The following is a 26,794-nucleotide window of genomic DNA, read 5'->3' as shown; positions in this document are numbered from 1 at the left end:
TGCCTTCATCTGTGGGGGGGTAAGAAGATTATTACACATTGTCTAGATTTCTGGGTCATTGTTTTACATGTGCTACAAATGGCTTTCACATGAGCTGAGCTAAGTGTGTGGTTAAATTTAAGACACAACTGATAGTCAAGGTAAGGTGATTCAGCTGTGCTTTCTGTATCAAAAATCATTAAGATTTTCATTAGACTTATTCTCAAGTATGTGGATTTGGAAGTTAAATGTCAAGAGGTCGTATATCTCTTTAGAAACATGTTGTCTTCAAAATAATAACAAGTTGGAGAAAAGTTTGTAGTAGAAACAATAATGCTTTAAAATCAACAAGATTCTCCCCTGCGCCCTCCACCCCCGCCACCCTTTCCAGGGAGACCAAAGCCTTTTAGAATTTATGATCTTATATGTCTTCAAAATGTGTCATAAGACAGCTTATAAATGGTATTAATATCCTAATTTTGAATATCTAAAATAGAGGCAAACATTTCAAGGCAGCAGAATCTGAACTAGAATTAGATTTCCTTGTGTATTAGACTTCTTCAATCTTTGCTGCTATGTCAACAAAATGCGTTTAAACAAGTAGTAAAAGCTAAAATTAATGATTCTGAGGGGAAAAGCCAAGAAGCTACAGAAAAATAAGGGTAGGGCAGCTCAGAGTGTGGTTTCCTACAAAGGAACCCATTGAAACTAGTGTACAAAGAGCTGTCTTTGAGTAGACTTGTTCTCAGTCAGGTCTTTGTGATATATGCTGGATATGTTTTGAGAGACATGATTTAGCTTTGGCAATCTGAATCTATGTACACAGGGGATATGTAGGTAAGAGGCTTTTGGAATTCTGACACTCTTGTTCAAATATGAGGAGGATGTCCATAGTTCAGGCTTTCCCAGGAGCACCACTGCTGGAGGCATCCATCTCTAGCCAAACATACCGCTTAACATCTTCTACTGCAGGAGCAAGAGTGGGTCTGTTGAAAGACAAGTGTTGGACCAGGTGTTACAAGTTTTGCCTCGGTGCTGCATGTTTTATAACTTTCAGCATATAACACACCCGTTTTAGCCTGATTTTATAACAATCTCTTCCACATTGCAGGTTTTTATACCCACGCTACTCTGGAGAACTATTAAGAATATATGATAAGAAAGATCTTCATATTTTATGACCTCACTTATAGGAGGATATTATTAGTGTGACTAAGATCACAGAGAATATGATTTAGTTCCTCGTATAATCAAATCTACATTTAATTCACTTACTCCAAGTGTTTAGCAAAGTCAGAGAATGGGAGTTATGAAGAAAAGCTGAATTTCAGCCTCGAAAAAGAATAGCATTTGGGGAAATTAGACATATACTAAGAAACAATTAATAAAGTATGAGGCAATAGAAATTAAGTATCAGAGGGAATAGTTCCTCTTTGTATGTTTAGCAAGCTATTTTAAAAGAAGTTGTACCTACAGCAAAGATATTTCTTTTAAATTTTTTTAAACTGACAATTAAAAATATGCATTTATGTATATAAACGTATGTATTTGTGGTGTATAACATGATGTTTTGATATATTTATATATTGTGGAATAACGAAATGAAGCTAAGTAACATATCCATTAGCTCACATACTTGTTATTTTTGTAGTGAGAATATTTGAAATCTACTCTCAACAATTTTCAAGTATACAATACATTGTTATTAACTATTATCAGCATGTTGTACAATAGATCTCCTGAATTTATTTCTTTTGTCTAACTAAAATTTTGTATCCTTTGACCAATCTTCCAAATTCCCCATCAGCCCTTGGTAACCACCATTCTACTCTCTGCTTCTATGAGTTTGACATTTCTAGATTCCACTTGTAAGTGAGATCATGTGGTATTTGTCTTTCTGCATCTGGCTTATTTCAGTTAGCATACTGTCCTCCAGGTTCTTTTCACTTGAGATGAGTGCTTCCCAGTCTGAGAGGTGACAACAGTAAGTTACCTCTCACTTGCCCCTTAATTGGCACCGTCGTATCAGTGGGAATACTTAGAACTCTTGCTATGTGGATTAGTTTTCTACTGCTGCTATAACACATTACCACAAGTTTAGTGGCTGAAAAATAAAATAATTATCTTACAGTTCTGTAGTTTAGAAATCTGACATGGGACTTACTGGGTTTAAAATCAAGGTACTGGCAGAGCTGCCTTCTTTTTGGAAGCTCTGGGAGAGAATCCCTTTACTCTCCTTTCCAGCTCCCACATTTCTTGGCTCATAGCCTCTTTCCTCCACCTTCGAAGCCAGCAACATTGCATCTCTGACCCTTCTTCCAACATCATGTCTTTCTGAACACAATCCTTTTTCCCCTTTTAAGGATTCATGTAATTGGGTTAAATCCACCTGGATAATTCAGGATATTCTTCCTATCTCAAAGTTCTTAACCTTAATCACATATGCAAAGTTCCTTTTGCCATGTGAGATAACACTCACAGGTTCCAAGCATTAGGGCATGAACAATTTTGGGGGGCTATTATTCTGCTACCACACAATGACTGCAAACTTTATTACTATCTAGTTTTCTTTTGCATATATGAGTATTTAGACTCAGTAGATTTTTATCCTAACTTTGGTACCAAATTGTGCACAAACTTTTTCTAAACCAGATTATTACATTTCTTGGACTTGATCATTTTTACAAAATGCCTTCTCAATCTTTTCCTACTAAGCCTGACAATTTTCTTACTCATTAAACTCTCTGGGTTCCATAAGACTCCATTCTAATTTAAATTATGGTTACACAGGAGGTATTGTATTACTTTACTTCCTTTAAAACAAATCAAACTGTTTCTTAGCCCCTAATCCACCTTCCCAGGTGAAAAAAATCTTTCTCAGTCATTACTGGAGTGCTCTTGTTCCTACTCTCAGTGTCATGCAAAGATCCTAATTGCTTTAGGCAGAGAAAAGCCATTTGAGGAAAACCTTTTAGTCTTTGGTTTCTGTGGAGATGCAAACCCAATTGTTCAGCCCAGTATCTGCTGAAATTCTGGTCCTTCTGTTGTTTCTCTGAATGCACGTGGGAGATCTTTGCAGGGTTCGGGAATTTCGGATTCTGCAGGTGCCTCCTGAGGTGCTCTGCATACCCACTTCCCTTCAAATGCCCTTTCTCTTCTCTAGGGTACTATGAGAGCATGGCCCAAAGGCAGGGCACCAAATCTCTGTCCTTCCTAGTGACTTAAAGTAGTCTCCCCGACTGACTCTAGCCTTGGTGAATTTGCCTCTTTTCCCTCGCTGCCTTCGTATGCAAACACCTCTTTCTCTTATCCCCTCACACAATTTCCTTAAAAAGATTGGATTTCTGGAGGTAAAAGTTGGAAATAAATAAGTCTGCTGAGAACTACTGCTTTTCTGAAAGCCTTCACAGACAGCTGTCGAAAAAAAGGGGACATGTTGAAACAACTTCAAACAATGAGGAGAAAAATATTGCTAGAACAAAACCCAAACTAACAGTTTGATAAATGATTTTTCCATGCTACAGTTTATCTGCTATTACAGATTTATGTCACTCCAGGGCTGATCGTATCAGTTCTTCAGCTAGATGTGCACAGCAGCTTCACCTTGAGTTGTGATAAATGTCTTGAGATTAGGCTTCTTAATTTTAGGCTAAACAAATAAACATAGCCAGGCTCCTAGTAGGCAGGTTAAGACTAGACCTAAAAAGATCTAAGTTGTACAAGGAGACTGTGTAAAATAGGAAATATTTTTATTTCATATGAAATAATAATTTATAATATTTATTTTTAACATATTGGTAAGTTTTATTATTAATAATACAATAATTAAACTAAGTAATAATATAAAAGACCTATTCTTTATACTTATTATTTCATCTAATTCTCACAACATACTAATGAATTAAGAACTACCAGTCCCATCTTCTAGACAGATAAGAAACTTTGGCTCAGAGTAGTCAAGTACCTTACTCAAGGCACAGTGTTAGTAAATGACAGTGCCAGGACTTGAGCCCTGGTTAGGATTTGGGCTCTTTTACCACCATGCTTAGAGTGAAATGTACTCACTGGTAAATTTCTATCTAGAGATCCAAGCTGAGCAGGACTGTCATGTATGTAAAAGTCCAGGTTTGAAGCTGGCGCTAGAAACTGAGCTTTTGTCTTTGATTGGAGTTTGTTTGACAGAATCCAGTGCAAACAGGCTGACAGGTACAGACCCCATGCTAGTCTTGCTTCTGTCTGTAATCTCTCGTGAGTTTGAAAACCTTTCAAATTCATTGTCATTTTATTTTTTTCAAGTAATGCAAAAGATTATGAAGCAGGACAAAAAGGCAAATCCTTATCATACTTCCCTTTGCATTACAGTCACTATTGTTGAGTTAATATTCTATGTAGCCCAAGGCATGGGGAAGAATAATTTTTCAGTCAAAGGCAAACTTTTCTCTAAACTTAAATGAAATGATAAAAGTTAGTACATTAAAAAAACCCACAAACTTCTTTTTATAAGCACTGTGAAGAGTCTATCCTTAGAGAGTACATCTTTTAATAACCTTTCTAAGTTATTTCTCTCAAATTTTAGACTTTTATGCAGCAATTTTTCTCTTATTGATCTTGATTCAGCTATGTAACCCAAATGTATTTCAGAGATGAGTATTTTTGTTGATATATTACAAGAAAATACATTTTGAGGGATGCTCATAGGATGCAAAGCATTATTCTTGATTATTTACATCTCTTTGACCTCTAATGGAAATAGAGTAACAGAAGAGGATGGGCTAATACCAACTGCAAGTGGCTTTTAGAAAACAGAGGCTATAAAAACTCAGTTTTATCTCATTTGCCACACTGAGTTAATTTGGAGGGAGGAATCCCTTCCTGTCCTAATCTCCCCTTTTTGGAAAGTTCAGGCTTCTGTGATATCTGCACTTCTTTCTGTGTATATACAGAGGCAAAGACTCTCACAGTGGTAGGGAACGTTAGTGGTACTTAGTATTTCCCTTATTTATCTATGACAATGCTCAAATTTTCTACTACAGTAGCAAAGACTTCTGCTTTAAAAGATATTCAGGAAGAAAATCACTATTTGTTCTGCCAATTTTTCTTTGTATTTAACCTAGTCGTTATGAACTTTAAGCCTATTTCCTCTTGTTCAATTACTTGTCAGAATGGGAGATAATTTCCTAGTTATTTTGCTCTGTGTGAGAATCCTTTTTATGTTTGCTGAAGGATCATTCATTCAGCAAATACTCATTGATCATTTGCTATCTGTTATGCACAGTGCAAGATCCTAGAGATGCCCATTGTGTGCTCTATCTGTTCAAATGGTGGGGCATACAAACCTACAACACAGCTTTCCCCAAGAAGCTGACAGTCTTGAGAAGGTGACCAACATGGAAACGTAAAATCAAATATAACCAGAGACTTCTAAGTGAGGATGGCAAAAGGAAACCACACCCAGAATTTCCCACCCCCAATAATTAAAGAAATGGGGAAAAAATAGTAAAAAACAAAATTTTTTTGTTTTTTAGAAATTTACCATTACCATGCCATTACCTTCAAAAGTGGCAGAGGACATCCTAGCCTAGATTCCCTACAGAGACTTTGGCAAAGGTTGTCTGGTAAAGGCTTTGTTGGCAGGTGAAAAAGCAATCCTACGGCAGGAAGAGTAAGAACAGGAGGGCAATGAGGCAGGGAAGGAAGGAAAGCAGTACAAGGTGGCGTTGCACTAAACTGGCCAGAGCTTCAGAAGAAAATACTAACGGTTGCTCAGTCATCTTAATTTTTGTCAATCTGGTGAATGTGAAATGTCAATTCATTATGTACTCAATTTGCATATATAATTATATATGAGACTAAGCATTTTTCCTCCTCACTGGCTTTTCAGGTTTTATTGATCTGTTCAAGGGTTTTTTTTTTTTCCATTTTTCTATTTGGGCATCAGCTTTATTATCCTTATTTTTCAGTTATATGTGTTATAAATATCTCTAATAACTTCTGGCTTATCTTTTCACTCTCTTTAGTATTTTTTGTCAAACACAGTTTCTAACTAAAATATTGACAGATTTATTAGTTCTTTTCTTTATCAATTTGTAATTATGGAATACTTTTGAATATGTGGTCATAAAGATACATTATTTAAAAAATGTTTTATAGTTTTGCCATTTCACATTTAGGTGTTTAATCTACTTGGAGTTGATTTTGAGCAGTATAAGGTAATAGTCTAACTTTTTTTTTTTCTACATGGAGAAAGAATTACCCCAGAGCCAATGAAAGAAAGTCTATCCTTTCCCCCACTGGTCTGCACTACTTTTCTTATGGTAGATATCCACGTAGGAGGGTACTTCAAAAAATTAATGGAAAAAAATGGAATTAAAAGATAATATGAATCTTTCCACAAACTTTTTGAAGACCTCTTGTATACTGTGTATTGCTTCTGGACTAATTTATCTGTTCCATTGGTTTATTTTTCTTTCCCTTCACCAATTTGACACTGCCTTGATTTCTATTGATTTATAATAAGCTTTGTAATAAGGTGGGAAATAGGTCTTCCTACCTTGGCCTTCTTCAAGAGATCACATGGCAAGAGGAAACCAGAGAGAGAGAGAGAGAAAGAGAGAGAAAGAGAGAGAGGGGGGAGGGGGCAGAGTTCCTTAAACCAACCAGCTCTTGTGGGAGTAAATAGAGTGAGAACTCACTCACTACCTCGTATAACTTCGTATAATGTATGCTATACGAAGTTATTACGTGTCCGGCAATGGATCGCAACCCTCAGTGTCGTCCCCGCACTGGACCGGGACCGGCAACGGGATCGCAACCCTCGGTGTTGCCCCCGCGCCTCGCTCAGCCAGTGAGCGGGAACCGGTCTGTATGTGGGATCCGAACCCTCGACGGGAGCACCGCCGCGCTTCCCAAGCGGCGCACTAGCGCAGTGCGCCACCGGGCCGGCCCGAATTGATCTCTTTTTAATACAGAGTTCCCAATGGCATGGTATTTTTTTCCCCTTTATCTGTCTTTTAAGTTTTTTTGTAAAGTTTTACAATGTCTTTATGAAGTGTTAGACTTATTGTTTAATCTTATTTCTAGGTTCTCTATATTTTCAATGCCCTCTTTTTAATCATTTACTAACTATTTGTCACTGATTTATAGTATGTAATTGTTTGAATTTGTGTATTGATCTTGTATCCAGAAAACTTCCTATACTTTCATACTGATTCTCATAATTTATCTGTTGATATTTTAGTATTTCTATGTAGACAATATTATCATGGATGAATTATTTACAGCATGGTTCCCATTCTAATCTCTTTGCCTTTGATTTCTTTTTCGTTGGCTTCTTGAACAGAAGTGGTGACAGCAGGCATCCTCTTTTTTCCAATCTCAATAAAATGTTTTTAATATTTCACAATTATGTATGAAATTGGCTATAGTATTTTTTGTAGTTAACCCTGATAAGGTAAAGGAAATTTTATTTTATTACTATTTAACTAAGAGATTTCATCAATAATAAAGTTGAATTTTATCACTTTTTCTTTTTTTCCTTTTTGTCTTTTTTCGTGTCCGGCAATGGATCGCAACCCTCAGTGTCGCGCCCGTACCGGACCGGGACCGGCAACGGGATCGCAACCCTTGGTGCTGCGCCCACACCTCGCTCAGCCAGTGAGCGGCCTGTCTGTATGTGGGATCCGAACCTTCGGTGGGAGCACCGCCGCGCTCCCAAGCGGCGCACTGTAGCAGTGCGCCACCGGGCCGGCCCAGAATTTTATCACATTTTTACATCTGTTGAGATGATTATATGCTTTTAAAAATATGTTAATATATAAATTATGCTGATTGATTTTTCCAATGATAAATTAATTTTGTATTTCCGAGACAAATCCACCTTGGTCTTGAAATATATATCCAACTATGTCTCAAATTCAAAATACAATTTAAAATGTTTTTCATGTCGATATAACACTGTTCTCACTAATTAAAAAGACATTCAATGTCCTTACAAAGCTCATAGACTAGTGAGGGTGACCAACATGTAAACAGACAAGTAAAATACAACATGGATATTTAAATTATGTTAAGAATGTGTATTTATTTCATTTCATCCTTAGATATCACAGGTAGACTTTTGGCTGAAGAAACATTATGCCCTGATTCCAAGACTTATCTGGGATATCATTACGATACACATTCTCTGTTTGGCTGGTCACAAGCAGCACCTACTTTCTAGTGAGTAGTTTGTAAATCTTCTTGAAATATTTTATTTGTTTATTTCACAAATTATTATTAAAATATCCTTTAAGAAATAGGAAAATCTGTTTATATAGCAGATCTTACATTTTATCATATTGTTTACATTTTATTATATTATTTCTCAACTTTCTTAAGGACTACTAAATAATCTTCCTCCCTTAATGTTTTATCTTGCTTACTTATTATTTTTGTTAAATGTTCTCATTGATTTTACACATATTTTTAACAACCTATTGCACACACAAAAGCAGAGTAGAATGATCTTAGTAGAAGCATAAATATTTGTCTAAGGCAGCCAAAACTAAAGTCTTGATTTCAGAAAAATGTTAGAGAAAACAGAATTTGGGGACAATTTTATAATGTAGAATGTAATTGTTAACAAACTCTCCACTTTTTAGGGGTATGTACACTAATATTGTCTTTACATTACTTTGACTAAGTGACCTTTTTTGCCATCAGCTCTGAATAGAGCCATTTTTTAAAAAGCCTGGTTAAATGTGGATGTGTAAGGTTTCCACCATTAGAGTCACAAGTCTGGATTTGTGCATACCATTACACTGAGTGAAAAACATTGCAAGCCTGGCAGACAATTTGTCTTTTCTCCTGGAGTTAACAATCCCAGATCCTGAAGCACCTTCTCAGTGACCATCTGACTCATTCTGCTTCTCTAATGAGGGTTTGCTGTGTTACACCATTTCTATTTTTTCCTGTGTGTGCCTGTTAGGAGACTCTCCTAGACTGCATTAGGAGAATTAGGTTATGGGCTCAGGTACAGAACACTGTGTTTCTTTTTAATGCCATCTTTGTCTGTCTGAAATAGGATTTCATTCCAAGTCTGGTTCATCACAGTACTTTGACAAATAAATATGGACTATATATATATATATAGTCAGCCTGTTTGATTTATAAAGTCAGTGCTCAGAAATGCAGACTTTAAGGTATGAGGATCAAGACAGAACTGATTATTTTGGTCATATATAAGTATATACCATTTTTGTGTTTTGGATTATAGCCACTTTTCTAGAGCTATGGGTTCAGAGAACTTAATGAAATTTGGTGAAAATGATAGATAATTACGGAACTGAACATGAACATGAGACATTTAACCAGGCTCTTTTTTAACTACTACTGAAAAATTCTTAGGTTTTGATTGAACTGAAAACAAAATGAATAAACTATACAGTAAACGTGATAGGCAAAGTTCTGAATATATATAGTTTAAATATGGCTAAATATATCTGCCAAAAATTACTCTTATACTATAAAAAAGTAAGAAGTTACTTTTAAAAATGAAAACGACAATACATAAAAAAATAGAATCATATGTCACTGCTATAGAACAGAAAGAAGTTAAGTGGTTTATAACTATTTCAGGTTTATTTGTCTTATTTTAATAAGGATTCCAAATTTCTATTAATAAAGCAAGAAATCACTGCTGTGGACTTTAGAATGTACTACTCACACCCAGGTTACCCAAGAAACTACTAGCTGTGTCTAACTCATAAGGGAGTTTAAGCAATGAAAAGAAATAGGAGGAGGAGGGGGGGATGAAAAGGGGGAGGAGGGAGAAGACAAGTAAATTTAGACATGTATTTCTTTTTGATGTTGAGAATTATATTTCTGAGCACTTTTCATATCACAGGGTTAAGTGAACATGACTTTCAAATTCTGAACTTAATGAAATTCAAACAATAAAAATTACTTCCCAGAAGACATAAAAATAGTTTTAAGTGGAAGCATTAGCAAGATTCACCTTGACAAGGCAATAAGAGTGTTTACTGAATTTATTAGTAGAGCTTCTATCATTTAATTTAATCTTACAATCAATTCAACTTTTTCCCTTCATTATTTTATCCTTGAAAGACAAAATGATTGGTCCTGGAGTTCTGGGTAAGTAATGGCTAAAACTGAGATTTAAGTTGTCCAGGGTGAAGCAGATTTGGGTCCGTAACTGCTCGGTGCAATTTACATGCTAGCTGTTGTGAGAGGCATATACATATATTCTTATAAACATTACAAAAATCCTGCAAAGTTAAGTGTTATTAGCCTCATTTTATAGTAATTAAATAATATGTTCAAAGTTACATATATTTTACATAGAAGAGCCGGATGGATTTTAAACTAGATTTGTTTGATTGAATGCCCATGTCAGTTTATTCTTAATTTCCAGGTTTGATTTTAAAAGTGGATAAACATACAAGTTAAACTCAAACAAAAAATAGCCACAGCAAAAACTGACAATAATGCTGCTAAAATATACACAAATATTCTTTTCCATATACATGTAAGGTTTCACTAGGGAAATATAATGAATTATCAACAGAAAGTTACTAGCATTTCCAACATTAGTATAAAAACCACCATGATTTTCATTCTAGAGTCACACAGAATTTTAAAAAATGCCTATGTCCAGGCCCCATTCCTAGATAGTCTAATTTAATTGAGTCTGGAAATTTCTAACATACAGCCAGGGTTGAGAAACCATGAACTGTAGGATAACTCACAAAAAGAGTTGAGTGTAGGAAAATTTGATTTGGATGCTTAGCCTTGGCTTTTAACAGCTTTTTCAGAAAATGTGTATAATAGTTTATATATATGGTTATTTCTTTTTTTACTTGATGCATTTCCTTCATTTCATCTTCACACAGATTTATACTTTTGACTATATTTGAATTATTTGAATATTGGGAGTTGTTCACACATTTTAAAAACATGGGTTTGGGGGGGGGCAAGGGAAAGGAAAATTATAGAATCTTTTTAGAAGAATACTGATGAAAGTTTCTTACATTTTTTTCAGTGCTTCTCAGAATGCTACAAGAAAGAGAGCATTTGTTTTGAGTCGTTCAACATTTGTTGGGAGTGGGAAATATGCTGGCCATTGGCTGGGTGAAAACTATTCCCGCTGGAGAGACATGCATATGTCAATCATTGGAATGCTAGAATTTAATCTCTTTGGAATTCCATATGTAAGTTTTAAAATTAAACAATCAATTACATAAAGGCCTGTATGTTGATCAATATTATATAGGGGTGCAAAATCTGCTCTATGAAAATAAAATACATTCAAGTTGTTTTCAGGACATTGTAAATAATAATTCCTTTACCCATGTAGATCTCAGGAGTACCATGTCTTTCTTAAATTATTATTTTTTACCTGTTTGTCTTATCACTAAAGCACTTGGTCATGGAGAAGTTTATTTTGTCACCACTTGCCTCTATTCTTACCCTTTCATGACTCCTCTACAACCGATTATTATGAGCTTTATAGATAATGCAGAAAAAAGGAAAGGACAGACAATTTGGAAGGAGGAATAGAAACTTTACTCCAGAGGTGTCTTCATGTCCTATGAAGGGAGGAAATGAAATTAAACCAGAAACATACTGCTTCTTATCTGAGCCCTAGTGATAAAGAAACAACTTAGCTATTAGAGAATTTTCTATGTTAACATTAGAAATCTTTATCATAGCAGATTTGCAAAATCCCAATGATTTTTTAAAAGAAAAAGTATAGAGCAATACTTGCCTTATTTTGGAATGTTGCAAATAAAATGATCACTTCTCAAATACAGTGAGAATTGCATTTGTTGTTCAAGTGATGGATTAGCTACATTCAAAGACGACTTGCTAAATAAATATTGAACATGAAATATAGATTCAGCTTGTGTCTGAATCAGAAACTGACAGAGGCATAACTTTTAATATAAGCAGCTTTAGGGGGGAAGGAAACATGACCTCTTCTTTCTCCAGGGAAGATTTTACAGTTTAGCAGAGTATATAGTAGAATCTCTGTGTTTTGCGGAATTAACATTTTTATTCCAATTAACATATTTTATGACTCCATGCTGTACTTCTTCATGACTTTTTAACCTACAAACTTAGACATTAACTGAAGCTTTGGGGTTAAATGCTATATTTCTGAAAGAACAAGAAAAGCTCTAGAATAAAACAATTTGAGAACTGAGAGAGGCCATCACTAGATGTCAGGAAGCAAAGTGTCTGTAATGTATGATTAAAAAGAGAGCACATTCAGGTGCAATCCTGTGGCCTTTTGTTCCAGCCTGAGGGATCAGCCACTAAGGCTCTTGGATTAGCTAAATGCACTGTGAATGTTTAGTCTTTTAATTTAACATATTAAAACAGGAGATTTATAGCACTGCACTTTAAAATAAGTGTTTTTAGGTGCAGTGGATTACCCAAAAGTCTCCCTGCTATGTCACTATGTAGCCACAGTTTTCTTTAATCAAGACTGGAGAAGAGAGACTTGTCACTATTTTATTCCATATGCTCTCCTCAAAGAGCATATTAACACTTTCAGCTTATACAACATGAAATTTATTTCCTCGTGGTCTTAAATATCTTTGTCATTAAAAATAGTGTAATCTGTAATATTTCAGTGTGGGCTTTATGACAAAATTAATAAGTGTTATATTTTGAAGTCAATAAATAATTTTTTTCTCCAGATTGGAGCTGATATATGTGGGTTTAATGAAGACACAACTTATGAACTTTGCCTGCGGTGGATGCAACTTGGGGCATTTTATCCCTTTTCCAGAAACAATAATGCAATCAGGAACAAGGCAAGTGAGAGTGAATTTAAAATAACTTCTATACTCAGTAGTAATCTGTAGTTAGAAATGGGTTAAAAGAAGATACATATGAAATCATAAATTATGAATAAAATTTTGAACTGTTCTTCAATGCAGCTGTCAAAAATATGCAATTGGTTTTTAAAAAAATTTGCATGTTATTGATTTTATCAAGAGCTGTGAGAGAATGACAAGAAATACATGTTGAAAATACATTGTTTATAATTTCTAAAAGAGGGAGAATATTGCATCATTTTAAATAACCTGTGAACAAAATTTCCATTTATAATACAAGGTAGCAGCATACAAATGTGTGATATTTGAAATTGTCCTCAGTAGCTCAGTAATTTGAAGAAATCAAAGGAGAAATTAGAAGATATCTTAAAATTTCAAGTCTTTGTTTTGATGGCAGGCAGATTGTACTGTGATCTGGTACAAGATTCTCCCTTCAGTCTGAATGCAGAATCATTCCTCAATTAAATGAGTATGAAGTCACCCTCTCTCTTGAGGAGAAGACATACTAACAATCTTCCATCTCAAAATTATTTAAAACTTTGCTGGTAGCTGAGCATGCAAACTACACACCACATGCCACAATATGTAAATTTTATTGAATGCATTTAATTGAGAAACAACTCTGCAACAGCCTACAACTGTGAAAGGCTTATAAGTAGAGAGAAGTAATATTAAAAAACTCTCTGGTTCTTCCTAATTTCCACAACAAGAAAAAAATAACACTATAAAAATTTAGACTTCAGGTAACAAGTATATTGAAATGTTTCTCTTTAATAGGAACAAGACCCTGGGGTGTTTGGCGAAGCGTTTGCTGCAATTTCCCGTTCTGTACTGAGGATTAGATATTCACTGCTGCCTTACTTATACACCCTTTTCTACCATTCTCATGTCACTGGACATACAGTGGTTCGAGGACTGATGCATGAGTAAATATATTTAATAATTGTTTTTGTCTTAGATTTTCTACCATGTAGATCATGGAAGTCTTAGTTTTTCTAATAAAGGTATTATTTGGGTGATTAAAAAAAAGGCAAATTAGTTTTCACCCCTCCTGACTATGATAAAAATAATTTACAAATCTGAAGAAGTTAGCAAAGAAAAGCACGTCCAACCAGTTAACAAAAAATGAAGGCTGTTCCTTGTGAAATACATAAAAGGATGAAACATGGTTCTTTGGAAAATTTCAATCAATAAAGTTGAAAGAAATTGAGTACACTATAGAACATTATATATTTATGTCCTGATTATATGGCATAGGCTATAAAGTGCTGTAAAAATTCAAAGAAAGGCAAGTGAACGTGAAATAAAATAGAAAGAGTTTTGTGAAGGAGGTGGGATTGATGCTCTATTCTTGAAAGCTGTTTAGGATGCAAAAAAGAAAAACAAGAAAAACAAAAACCATAAGACAATTTGATTATTTGGCACTATTTTGACCTTAGCTTTACCACCCAATTACCTTTTGGGCAGGGAAAAGAACTGATGCCAATTGTTTCACCTGACAACTAGATTTTTATTCCTAAAACACGGTTTGTACCCTAAACCTTTCTGTGTTTTTGTCTTTTTGGTCTTTTTGCTGTCGATCACTGTATTAGTCCATTTTTATGTTACTATAATAGAATACCTGAAACTGGATAATTTATAAAGAAAAGAGGTTTATCTGACACTCAATTCTGGGACAGCTGCATCTGGTGCAGACCTCAGGCTGCTTCTACTCATGGTGGAAAGTGGCAGGCAGCTGGTGGGTGCAAGATCACATGGCAAGAGGAAACCAGAGAGAGAGAGAGAGAAAGAGAGAGAAAGAGAGAGAGGGGGGAGGGGGCAGAGTTCCTTAAACCAACCAGCTCTTGTGGGAGTAAATAGAGTGAGAACTCACTCACTACCCCCACTCCCAGGGAGGGAATTAATCTATTCATGAGGGATCCACCCAAACAGCTCCCACACTGCCTCACTGGGGATCAGATTTCAACATGAGCTTTGGGGGGGAAACATACCCAAACTCTATCAATCACTGTGAACTGGAGATGGTTGAGTAAGACTTTATTCATAGAAAAACATTAATTAAATTAATGGTTTTTCACTCTAAAAATCTAGATTTACATCAGATCCTCAGACTCATGTAATTGACAAAGCATTTCTTTGGGGGCCAGCTTTGATGATTGCTCCAGTTCTTGAAGAGGTAAGTACTAGAATTTTTTTTATCAGCAAAATAGAGTTATTCACAGCAGTCTACGTTGGTGCCATTTTATACTTACAACCAGTCTAGGCTTACCATAGTCCCCTATTTTTCTTACATCATTTTAATTCTTATATTTGAAAACAATGTACTTATATGTTTATTTTTCCTCACACATAAATTATATTTCACATTAAGTAAATCTGAACAAAACAAATGTATGTTTTGTTACTTAGAAATTCTGAAATTGGTCTCAAGATAATTCACAGAAGTAGGATATTGATTCCAAAAATATATGCTGCATTAAAAGAGTAGAGATAGAAGTCCCCTTTTCACCTATATCAATATAACAGCAAAGAAGCCTATTCTGAGTACAATAATAACTTCGTGTAGTCTTTTCTCAACAAAACCCACATTCTTGACTCTTCCAGATAGCTGCCTTAACCATGCTTCAATCACAATGGGAGGGATAGATAGGTCACAGAACAAATATTAACAAATTTAAGAAGATTGAAATCTGCCAAGTATCTTCTCCAAATATGATGGAATGAAACTAGAAATCAACAGCAGAAGGAAACTGGAAAATTCAAAATAAGTGAAAATTAAACAGCACATTTTTGAACAATCAGTGGGTCAAAGAAGAAATCACAGGGAAAATTAGAAGATACCTTAAGATATGGCATAATTTCAATCTTCTTAAATTTGTTAATAGTTGTTTTGTAACCTAACATCCTATCCATCCTTTAGAATGTTCTGTGTGCACTTGAGAAGAATGTACTTGTATGTTCTGCTGCTGTTGGGTAGAATGTTCTATATATGTCTGTTAGATCCACTTGGCCTATAGTGTTGTTCAAATCCTCTGTTTGCTTTTGGATTATTTTTGGTCTAATCATTCTATTTATTATTGAAAGTGGGGTATTGTCTCCTACTATTATTATATTGCTGTCTATTTCAGTTTGTCAGTGTTTGATTTATATATTTAGGTGTTCTGATGTTGAGTGCATATACTTGTATATTTATAATCATTATATCTTACTGGTGAATTGACCTTATCATTACACAATGTCCTTGGTCTCTTGTGAGAGATTTTGACTTAAAATTTCATTCTGTCTGATATAAGCACAGCCATCCCTTTTCTCCTTATGTTGCTATTTGCATGGACTATCTTTTGCATTCCTTTACTTTTAATCTTGTGTGTCTTTAAATCTAAAGTAAGTTTCTTGTAGACAGCATATAGTTGGATCTTGTTTCTTTATCCATTCAGCCACTCTATGTCTTCTGATTGGATAGTTTAATACATTTATATATAAGGTAATTATTGATAGGGACAGATTTGTTATTGACATTTTTTCAACTGATTTTTTGTCTTATAATTTTTTTGTTTCTTTTTTTCTCTCTTGCTGTTTTGCTTAGTGTTTCATTGATTTTTTGTACTGATATGCTTTGATTCCTTCCTCCCCTATCCCCCACCCCCATTACTTCAATAAGTATTTTCCTTTTGGTTACCATGAGTTTTATGTAAAATATCTTATAGTATAATAGTCTATTTTAAGCTGATAACAACTTAACTTCATTCACATACAGAAAGTCTACATTTCTTATTACTTCCCACCCATATTTTATGCTATTGATACTGCAATTTACATCCATTTTTACAGTTCATCTATTAACATATTTTCTAGTTATATTTTTAATAGTTCTGTCTTTAGATTATTATTTTAAAATTCAAAGTATTTTATCCATTATCATAATGATGTAATTTTCTATATTTCTCTGTATATTTACTTTTACCAACAAGTTTTGTATTTTTTTATGCTATTATGTTGCTGTTCAATGTCATTTTATTTCAACTAGAAGAACTCCCTTCAGGATATCTTGTAAGGTAGGTCTAGTGGTGGTGAACTCCCTGAGCTTTTGTTTATACAGGACAGTCTTTCTCTCTACTTTAATTTTTGAAAGGCAGTTTTGCTGAGTATGATATTCTTGGTTTGCAGTTTTTTCTTTCAGCACTTTAAATATATCATTTTACTCCTTTTTGGCTTGTAAGGTTCCTGCTGAAAAACTTCACTGATAGTCTTGTAGATATTCCCTTGTATGTGACAAGCTGATTTCTCTTGCTGCTTTCAAAATTTTCTGTTTATCTTTTACTTTTGACAATTGTATTATAATGTGTCTTAGTATGGATTTTTTTTTAGGTTCATCTTATTTGATGTTCTTTAGGCTTTCTGGATCTGGATGTCCATTTCATTCCTGCTATGGGAAGTTTTCAGCCATTATTTCTTTGACTATGCTCTCTGGTACTTTCTCTGTCTTCTCCATGTAGGGCTCATATAACACATGTATTGGTTTGCTTCATGGTGTTCCATAAGTCTCTTAAGTTTTCTTCACTATTTTTAATTTTTATTTCCTCTTTGCTCCTCTGACAGAATAATTTCCAATGACCTATCTTCAAGTTCACTGATTCTTTCTTTTGCTTGATCAAGTCTGCTTCTGAACCCTTCTAATAAACTTATCAGTTCAGTTTTATATTCTTTAGCTTCATAACTTCTTTTTTTTTTTTGTCTTTTTCCGTGTCCGGCAACGGATCGCAACCCTCAGTGTCGCCCCCGTACCGGACCGGGGACCGGCAACGGGACCACAACCCTCGGCGTTGCCCCCACGCCTCGCTCAGCCAGTGAGCGGGAACCGGTCTGTATGTGGGATCTGAACCCTCGGGCGGGAGCGCCGCCGTGCTTCCCAAGCGGAGCACTTATCCAGTGCGCCACCGGGCCAGCCCAGCTTCATAACTTCTGTTTGGCACATTTTATACTTTTTATCTTTGTTAAAATTCTCACTTTTTTTCAGGCATTGTTCTCCTAACCTTGGTGAGTATCTTTATAATGGTTATTTTAAATTCTCTTTCAGGTAGAGCACACAATTCTGTTTCATTAGGGTTGGTTTCTAAAAATTTATCTTGTTCCTTGGAACATATTTTAATGTTTCTGTTTTTTTTTTTTTTTTGATTCTTTACATTCATGTCTGCAATCAGACAAAACAGTCATCTTTCCCAGTCTTCATGGGACTGGCCTTGTACAGGAGAAGACACTGACCAATTAGCCTGCTCAGAGTTTCTGGTGGCCTCTCTAGCCTTTGTACTGATATAAAAAGAAATAGATTATTTTTTCATGCTTACTCACAACACTTCTGACACCAAATGTGAGGATGTTTTTTCCTCATACCAACTAGTTCTGTAATTCTCAGTGGACAACAACTGGTTATCCTATAATTTAATTCAATTACAGTGCCAACTGCCTGTAGTTTGTGTCAGCCCTACAGGTTAAGGGCTTAGTCCCACAAGACTATGCTCCCCCTCCCCCAACTTCACACACCAACTGCAAGTCTGGGCCTTCTATAATACTGACTAATAGGCTATAAATCAGTGGTTCACACAACTCCCTTCTGGGAGATTCACAAAACTCAGGAAACATTTACTTGTGTTTACCAGATTATTATAAAGCATCCTACTCAGGAATGGCCAAATGGAAGAGATGCATAGGGCAAGGCACGGGGAGGAGCACAGCACTTCCATACCCTCTCCAGATGCATCATCTTCTCAGCACCTCTGTATGTTCACCAACCTGGAAGCTCTCTAAACCTTATTTTTTAGGGTTTTTATGAAGGTTCCATTATATGGATTGATTAAATCCTTTGCCATTGGTGTTTGAACTCAATCTGCAGCTCCCTTTGGCCTCCCTGGAGGTCAGTGGGGGGCTGAATATTCTAGCTCTCTAATCACATGATTGATTCCACTGGCAACCAGCCCCCATCCTCCAGAAGTCACTTTATTAGTGTAAATTCAGGTGTGGTTAAAAGGGGTTTGTTATGAATAACAAAAGATGCTCCTTTTACTTTTATTGTTTTGTTTCCGAGCCTGGGGACAAAACCCAAATATTATAACAAAATATGTTTCTATCAGTCTTATCACTTAGGAAACTACAAGAGTTTTAGGAACTCAGGCCAGGAGCCAGGGATGAAAACCAAAATATATATTTCTTATTAGATCACAATAGCACATGGTCCAGCTTGCTTTCTGTGTTCTTAGTGGTCCCCAGGCATCTAGACTGTGCTGGATCGGTGCTCTGAGACAAGCAAGACTGAAGACAGTTCCTCAGGCAGTCCTCAGAAAACTTGGATCATTGGACGCTTTGTCCAACTCTTTCTCTCCACAGGAAGAATCTGGGATCTGGGTTTTTTTGCCAAAACTATTTGGCAACTATCTGTGTGCAATATCAAATCACCCTATCTATTCCCACTGGTCCTCAGGTAGATAGAATATGCAGGGTCCTGTCAGCCCTCTGAGATAATCTAGACAGAAGCCAGTCCTCCATGTAGTGCCAGAAAAGTTGGGGCACTGGACTTGCAGTCCATCTCTTTCCCTTCCAAGGGAAAACCTGGGAGCTTGTTTTTTTTCTTTTTTCTTTTTCCTTTTCACGTCTTCTATGCTGAGCCAGGAGAGGACACATGGGGCTCTGGGCTCTGGTTACTGCCAGCTCGAACACCCCTGTCTCCTAGGCTCACTTTTTTTCTTTGTTCTTAGTTGCCCCCTGGCATCCTAACTATGTCCTTTCCCTCAGCAGTCAGTGTCACACCAAAGGGACTCGGATACTGGATGCATGCTCTACTATCTCTTTCTCTAGAGGGAGAAATTGTAGGCTGAGGCGATCCCTGTGGGTGCTGAGCTGTGCCATCTTGGGCTGAGGCCAACTCAGGTGAACTGAAATTGCTCTTACCTGTTTCAACATGGCTGTTCTCGGTTTTGTTCTCATCTGGGGTACTGCAACTTCTTAATTGGATTCTGGACCTCTCATAAAGGAATTTTGATCCATATATTATTATTAAATTGGTGTTTCTGTGTGAGAGCAAGGGCTGGGACTCCCTATTCTGCCATCTTGCTGAAATCTGGTTCAATTTAATACTTTCATCTTTAATACTAACAATGTATATTTATATAGAGTGTACAAGTTTGGAGCACCTTTGCACAAATCACTTCATTTAACTTACAAAAAATCTTCCTAAATTGTGTTGCTACCTCAGCTTACTAAATGCAATTTCTCCTTTTCCAAACATCTCCCACTTCCTCAGGAATAATCCTATTCTAGAAAATTCTTTTTCTAGTCTAATTTAATTTTCTGACAAGCATTTTTCTCTTGGCACTGAAAAATTTTTTTACAATGACTTAAAATATTGTTCATTATAAAATAAAACACAGATATGGAAAACCAAATGAATATTATTCAGTGAATACTTCAACCCAGGCTAAGAAATAGAACTTTGCCATTCACCTCTGAAGCCTGCGAATGCCTTATTACAATCAGGATTCTCCATGCCTCACACACCCCAGCTCCAGAAGTAATCACTATCTACCTATCACACAGTGCTGAAGCCACAATTACCAGAAATTATCCCTCTTCAATTCATTACCAACTACCACCTACTATTATTTTTACCAAAAAATATCTGTAATATCCCCAATTCTCTCTATCATTATGATTACCAGTATGGTTTAAGCTTCTGTTGTCTCTACACTACTGAAAGTCTCCATGTGGTCTGCCAGCTTCCCCATCTGCCACCCCAACAACCCTGCCTTCTCTAATTTCCTCACACCTACAATGATGTTTTTAAATAGTAGGTCACATCAGGCTTCCAGTGACTTCCCCTTCTGTGGCCTACAAGGCCCTACAAGGACCCTGCTTATCTCCCCAACATCAGCCCAGGCTGGGCTTTGTTCTGCCCACTCAACTCCAGCCAAACTAGGGTTCTTTCAGTATTTGTAAGAAATCAAGATCTTTCACAGTTTAGTTTCTTTGGCCTCTGATGTCCTCTGTATCTTCGCATGGCTCATTTATTCTCATCCTTGAAATCTTAGTTAAAATGTTATCTCCAGAGAAGATTTCTCTGATCATCCTATTTAGGTAAGCTTTCTTCTTATTGTTCTTTGCTCCAGCAACTTGATGTTTTATCAGTACATTTTTTAAAAGTATGTGTATTTATATGTAAAAAATTATATACCTTTATATAAGTGTGTATATGTTTGTGTGTGTGTAGATATTTTCTGCCTTACAAGCTAGAATTTAAACTGCTAAGGACAAGGATTTGTCAGTTTTGTTCATCCTTTTATACTTAGTGCTCAAGAAATACACTTTTTAATAACTAAACAAAAATTTTTTGGAATCAATTTATAAAGCATTTTATACTTTATGTCTTTTTATAACTATATGACAATGTTAGTTGAATTAAAATGCCATAAATTGTACAGCCAGTAATAAAATAACACCTATATTGTAGTGAGAATTAGCAATATTTGGAAACATAGCAAACAATTTTATGTTTTTTAGAAAACATTATGAACAGTATACATTAAAATTCCATAATCTAGACGTGAAATATATTTTCCGATAGAACATGAATCTTTCACGTAGATTCTCTAGCTTTGCTGCATAATCATTTATGAGTTGACTAGCACTTGGTTTTAATGCTAAATAATATAGAATTCAATATCCAAAGAGCCTAGTGCGTTTTAACTGGAATATTTTAATTCAAGGAAATATTTTAAAAAGTCAAACATTTTCTCTTCCTCAAGGGTGCAAGGTCTTTGAATGTGTATTTTCCTGAAGCATTGTGGTTCGACTTTTATACAGTATGTATTTTCAACATTTTATAGAAAAAAATTATGTAAATTCATTCACTTAAAGACTGACATGGTATCTTTTTCACTGTCTTTATATGACTTCTAGAGCCTTGAACTGTATAATTCTGATAATTTTGTTGTTTGTGAAGTCCTTTTTTAAAAATTGTTTGATAGTCTCAAAATGTGGAATTGGTCATATATAGATTAGCAAATATTTAAGATGAGAGATGGGATAATTTTTTAAAAACAGTGGATTTATTTATTTTATGCAAACATTTAAATTCTTAAGAGCAAATGAAGTCCCACAGTGATGTTCCTTTATAGCAGAATGTGATAATGACTATATATATATAACTCATGAGACAAGTACTTTGTCTTGCAAGAAACAGAAATCCATTCAAGCTAGCTCTAGTATGAGGTTTATGGGAGGGATATACATAAATTGACAAAGGAAATCTTATGGAAATCCAAGAACAGCAACTGTAATAGCACTGGATTTCATGAAGAAATTCAGGATCCGATTGCAAGAGTTTGTGAAATTTCAGCCTGGTGTGCCATTCACAGGGCTGGGCATTTCATGGCACTGTTTTTTTGTTTTACTAACAACTGGTTTCCAAAGGGGCCTCAACTTGCCATGGACTCTTTGACCCTAGCAAGAGATTTGTCTCTTTATACATCTTTTTGGTCTCTGTGATTAGTGGCATGCTCTTTCCATGTTTTGTAGTTCAGATTCTCAAGAGATATAAAATTGATCCAACTCATCTTTTCATCCAAACTACACCTAATCTCCTAGGCAGTGGGACCTATGATTGCCACAGTGGGGGAGGGTGGTGGAATGTGAAGAGAAGCAATGTGACATCTCTACAATAGAGCAGTTATAACTAATGAGTTCTTTCCCCCCATTCTTTTAGTAAGTTTTGATGAGCACTGGCTAAACTTATCCAGAAAATTTTCAAGAAATTTTTATGGGAATAAATTTTGACTGTAAACATAGGACTAATCCCAAATTGGAAGAAAGGATATGTGAATTATCTTTAAATTGTCAGTTAGTTATGACTGAAGGATTGGTATTAATAATTCTTTATTCTAGTAGGCAGATTTTTATAGTGTCTTAAACAATTAAATCAATGGCTTTCAAACTATGGTCTCAAATACTTCATCAATTTCTAGAACTATTTGCATTAAATTTTATTTCTCAATAAAATTGAACTTTTAAAATGAGTAAAATAAAAATTCTCTCATAAAAGTGTTATTCTATTAATTTTTAACACTTTTTAGTAAGTAAATGTGGTTATGTGGTTGAACTTTTGAAATAAGTATATAGTAATAATTTCTCCTTTTATGGATTTACCTATTGGAGTTTTTTTTTCTTTTTTCCTCTCAAAGAATCAATTAGAAATTTTAAGTCACCCCTCCTGTTAGTCAATGCATACTTTTTTGAATTTAAACAGACGTTTGATTTCAACTCTCCACATTTCCTGACATGTATTACTTGTCACATGTCACATAATCGGAGCAGTTAACTTTGGCTTGTTCTATGCTAGGGGGGCCAAGTACCACCTACCTGGCAGAAGAAGTTTGTTGAAGTTCCTGCTCCTCTAGATGTAATTCCTCTTTTCATTAGGGGAGGATATATTCTGCCTACACAGTTTCCAGCCAGAACAACGAAGCTGAGGTAAGTGCACATCCCATCTGTTCGCACTGAGTATGGTCAACCTTCTTGGGGAGTGTTTGAAGAGGGGATGTGTTTAAATCAAACTGATTGAGGGCTCAACCAGTAGTACAATTAGTTGTCTATGTATGAGTTTGTACATGTGTTGGAGTGTGCACATGTGTGAACACTGAAGAAAAGAAAAAGGAAGTGAGAGAGGTTACAAGATGATACTCTGCCTGAGCATTTGATTCAGTTTCAAGCTATTCTTCCCTAAACATCTTTCTATTATTAAGTTAGCTAGTGATTTCCAATACATGAATTCTCTCTTAGGTATATATGAAGACTAGGTCAGGCCCCCAAGCTTTTCTTCCATTTAGGTTATACTTAATTAGCCATTTTTGCTTCATAGATAATCATGTAATCAGAGATTTTGTCAAGAAAACAAGCAGATTTTTAAGAAGTAATAATTAGTTCATATTTATATTTTACATCAAAAATACATAATTGCAAATCAGAACATTTAATCAGTATTAACTGAAAATAAAATCAGATAGTTATATACATCATTATTAGAAGTTTTGTCTAGACATTTTTGAAATACTGGGAGGACCCTTAGCATCCCCAGAATGATGTACTAGATTCATAGTTTCCAAGCACTAACTTGAATAACAGATCCATTTGAATTTCAGGTTTTTATGTTGTTCATTGCCAAAAAAGAGAGGGTCTCGTGTAACTTTACACTTCAACAGGAAAAATATGACATAAGTGTATTTTATATGAAACCAAAACATTTCCCTGAAGAAATCTCATTGTCATTCAACTTCTCCAGAAGTAAATTTGTTTCATCACCTGCATTGTGTAGCTCTTTTCTCATTATGCAATTTTCTCTTGCCAAGCGGCTAGGATCAAATCCTTGAGTCCTGTTTCCATGGTGGAACCACAAAAATGGGGGACATGGACTCTGCATTTTTGCTCTTGAGATACTAACACAACTCCCAGCTGTGCTGAATCTCCGAATTATTATTCAAGCCTCATTTACCCTGGAATCCCATTGGTCATACTTTAAAATCAGCTCCCAGGATCCTTAATCCAATGACTTTGTGGCAATTTTGTTATAGTTTTCTCTTTGTTGTAGACAAGCAAAAGACACTGAGCAGTGCACCTTCAATTATCATGGTATAGTAATGATATCATTTTATTAATCATAAAAACCTTTACTTTTTTTTTTCAGATTGAGCTATTCAGAGGCAGAAATAGGTTGCTTAATAGGTTTCTTATCACTGGAGCTATTCAAGGATAAACTTGAACATGTGGTAAAAACAAAAACTGAATATTTGGTAAAGATGTTTAAGAAAGCACTCAATGGTTTTCTGGATAGTTCTATGATATGGTTGGGGTTAGCTCTTCTAACCCTGAAATACATGTCTATGAAAGAAAACACCAATTTTGACTCTCTTTCTATAGCCGTATGAATCCTTTTGGCCTCATAATTGCTCTAAATGAAAATGAAACAGCAGATGGCTACCTTTTCTGGGATGATGGTGACTCTATTGGTAAGCAGACCAACATAAATAACAGTTGAAATTTTCTGGATTTTAATATGATTTTACTTAGCATTAAAGATTGGAGACCTAGGCCAACAAAGTAAGTATGATATAAAGAATATCATAGCATGATTCTGCTTTCCCGAACACTACTGTTCAGGAATGTAAAATTTTCCTTTTATCTAGTGATACAAAGAAATGTGGGTCTCGACACAGGTGAGACCATTATCTCCAGGAAGGCACTAACAAAGTACAATGTGCTTACCAGACAGAAGAGAATATTTCCCTGTCTCATTAGCATGTTACAATAAAATTTATTCTCATTAATAAATTCTCACTTTGGAAGAAATAGAGATACCAGTCTTAAGGAGTAGAACTTTCAATGGAAAGTTGTTAAGAAATTGGCTCTGCTGGTATACACGAAGAAGAAGCTGCTGCAGTTCCATGGTGAGAAGACCCGGACCATCTGTTGGAGAATGATTTATAGTAGAGGAAAAGGCATGGCTTGGCCTTAGAAAACAGGTCAAGGGCCGACCCCGTGGTACACTCGGGAGAGTGTGGCGCTGGGAACGCAGCAGCGCTCCTGCTGCGGGTTCGGATCCTATATAGGGATGGCCGGTGCGCTCACTGGCTGAGCGCAGTGCGGCCGGTCACAAATAAGAACCCCCCCCCCAAAAAAAAAACAGGTCAAGACATATCTGGCTTATGCACAACGTCAGTGTTTTCATTTATTAATTTGTCTTTTATTTCTTCCCATTTTCTCTTTCAAACTAATCTCCTGGATCAGCAAACCATAGAAACACTTTCCTTGGAAAAACAGAAATGACTCATGATAAGAGAAGTACACACTTACTGTATACATTGATAAGTCCATTCAACGAGGCCATATCTTCAAAATCAGAAATGGATTTTCAGGGTCTATACCATGGAGACAATAATGCCCATAAAGTTAATGCCTGTCAGAAAATGTCTTTGGTCTCTGTATTGGTTGATCTCACATCCATCTCTTTCTTTGCCTGTCTTCCATGAGCAAGAAAGACAGGGAAGGAGAGTCATTTTAAGAAGGAAGATAAAAAGGTAGAAAAAGAGAATGTGAATCCAGCTAGAAAGACACACTCCTAATCTCACAGATAGATAATATGGCTGCTTGCTTCTGTGGTATAAATTAGGGGAAGGTAGAGAGGCCCCCAATGCTTGGGTTTTTATCATTTAGTGTTCTTCTGTGTCCCTTTTTAGTTTTATTATTTTTTTTCCTCTTGGTGAATTATCTTAGGATGCACTGATTTAATCTCTTACACTTGAAAGAGATTGTTTCTGAATTTTGGAGACAGGGATTGAAATAAATAGAATATTGTGAGTTAGGGAGAGAGATGGATATGTCTGTCTGTGATTGTGTGTTTGTGTATATAATAATAACAACATAATAACAACAATAATAATAACAATATAGAGAGATGCAGAAGGAGCTTGTCCACAATGTTGCTATATTTATATCCTTCCTTACTAAAGTCTTGAAAACATGTCTAAAATAAAGCTCCTTTTCTCCTATTTTTCCATACAAAATAAAGGAGGAAAATGAGGGAAAATGTGAGAGACATGGTAAGATGATAAAGCCTACTTTACCAGATTAAACTATATTTTTCATTTTCTAAGAGAATTATGAGAAATGTAATTTGGAGGCCAGTGATTAATCAATACTTTTTTTTTAAAACCCAATAATTTAGAGGCTTTTGAATAAAAGTCTTATGACAAGACCTATGTACTTGGAGCTTAGTTGAACAGAATTTAATTTTTTTTTTTTTTTTTTGTTTTTTTCCGTGTCTGGCAAAAGATCGCAACCCTCAGTGTTGCCCCCATACCGCACCGGGGACCGGCAATGGGATTGCAACCCTCGGTGCTGCTCCCGCGCCTCGCTCAGCCAGTGAGCGGGAGCCA

General features: G+C 35.6%; 1 protein-coding gene across 1 annotated transcript in view; it reads left to right on the top strand.

The window, feature by feature from the left end:
* The window catches only part of LOC103588492 (putative maltase-glucoamylase-like protein FLJ16351), an 87,936-nt gene that overhangs the window by 57,369 nt on the left and 3,773 nt on the right, over positions 1–26,794 (top strand). The window contains exons 10-17 of the mRNA XM_008570174.1: positions 8,079–8,196; positions 11,018–11,186; positions 12,681–12,797; positions 13,599–13,747; positions 14,913–14,997; positions 21,614–21,670; positions 23,206–23,336; positions 24,780–24,868. Of these exons, the coding sequence (XP_008568396.1) occupies positions 8,079–8,196; positions 11,018–11,186; positions 12,681–12,797; positions 13,599–13,747; positions 14,913–14,997; positions 21,614–21,670; positions 23,206–23,336; positions 24,780–24,868 (915 nt within the window). The remainder of the gene's footprint in view (positions 1–8,078; positions 8,197–11,017; positions 11,187–12,680; positions 12,798–13,598; positions 13,748–14,912; positions 14,998–21,613; positions 21,671–23,205; positions 23,337–24,779; positions 24,869–26,794) is intronic.

This window comes from Galeopterus variegatus, unplaced genomic scaffold (assembly GCF_000696425.1).
Source record: "Galeopterus variegatus unplaced genomic scaffold, G_variegatus-3.0.2 Scaffold577, whole genome shotgun sequence".
Taxonomy (NCBI): domain Eukaryota; kingdom Metazoa; phylum Chordata; class Mammalia; order Dermoptera; family Cynocephalidae; genus Galeopterus; species Galeopterus variegatus.
The sequence above is the reverse complement of the archived record's forward strand: the minus strand, read 5'-3'. Positions and strand labels throughout refer to the sequence as shown.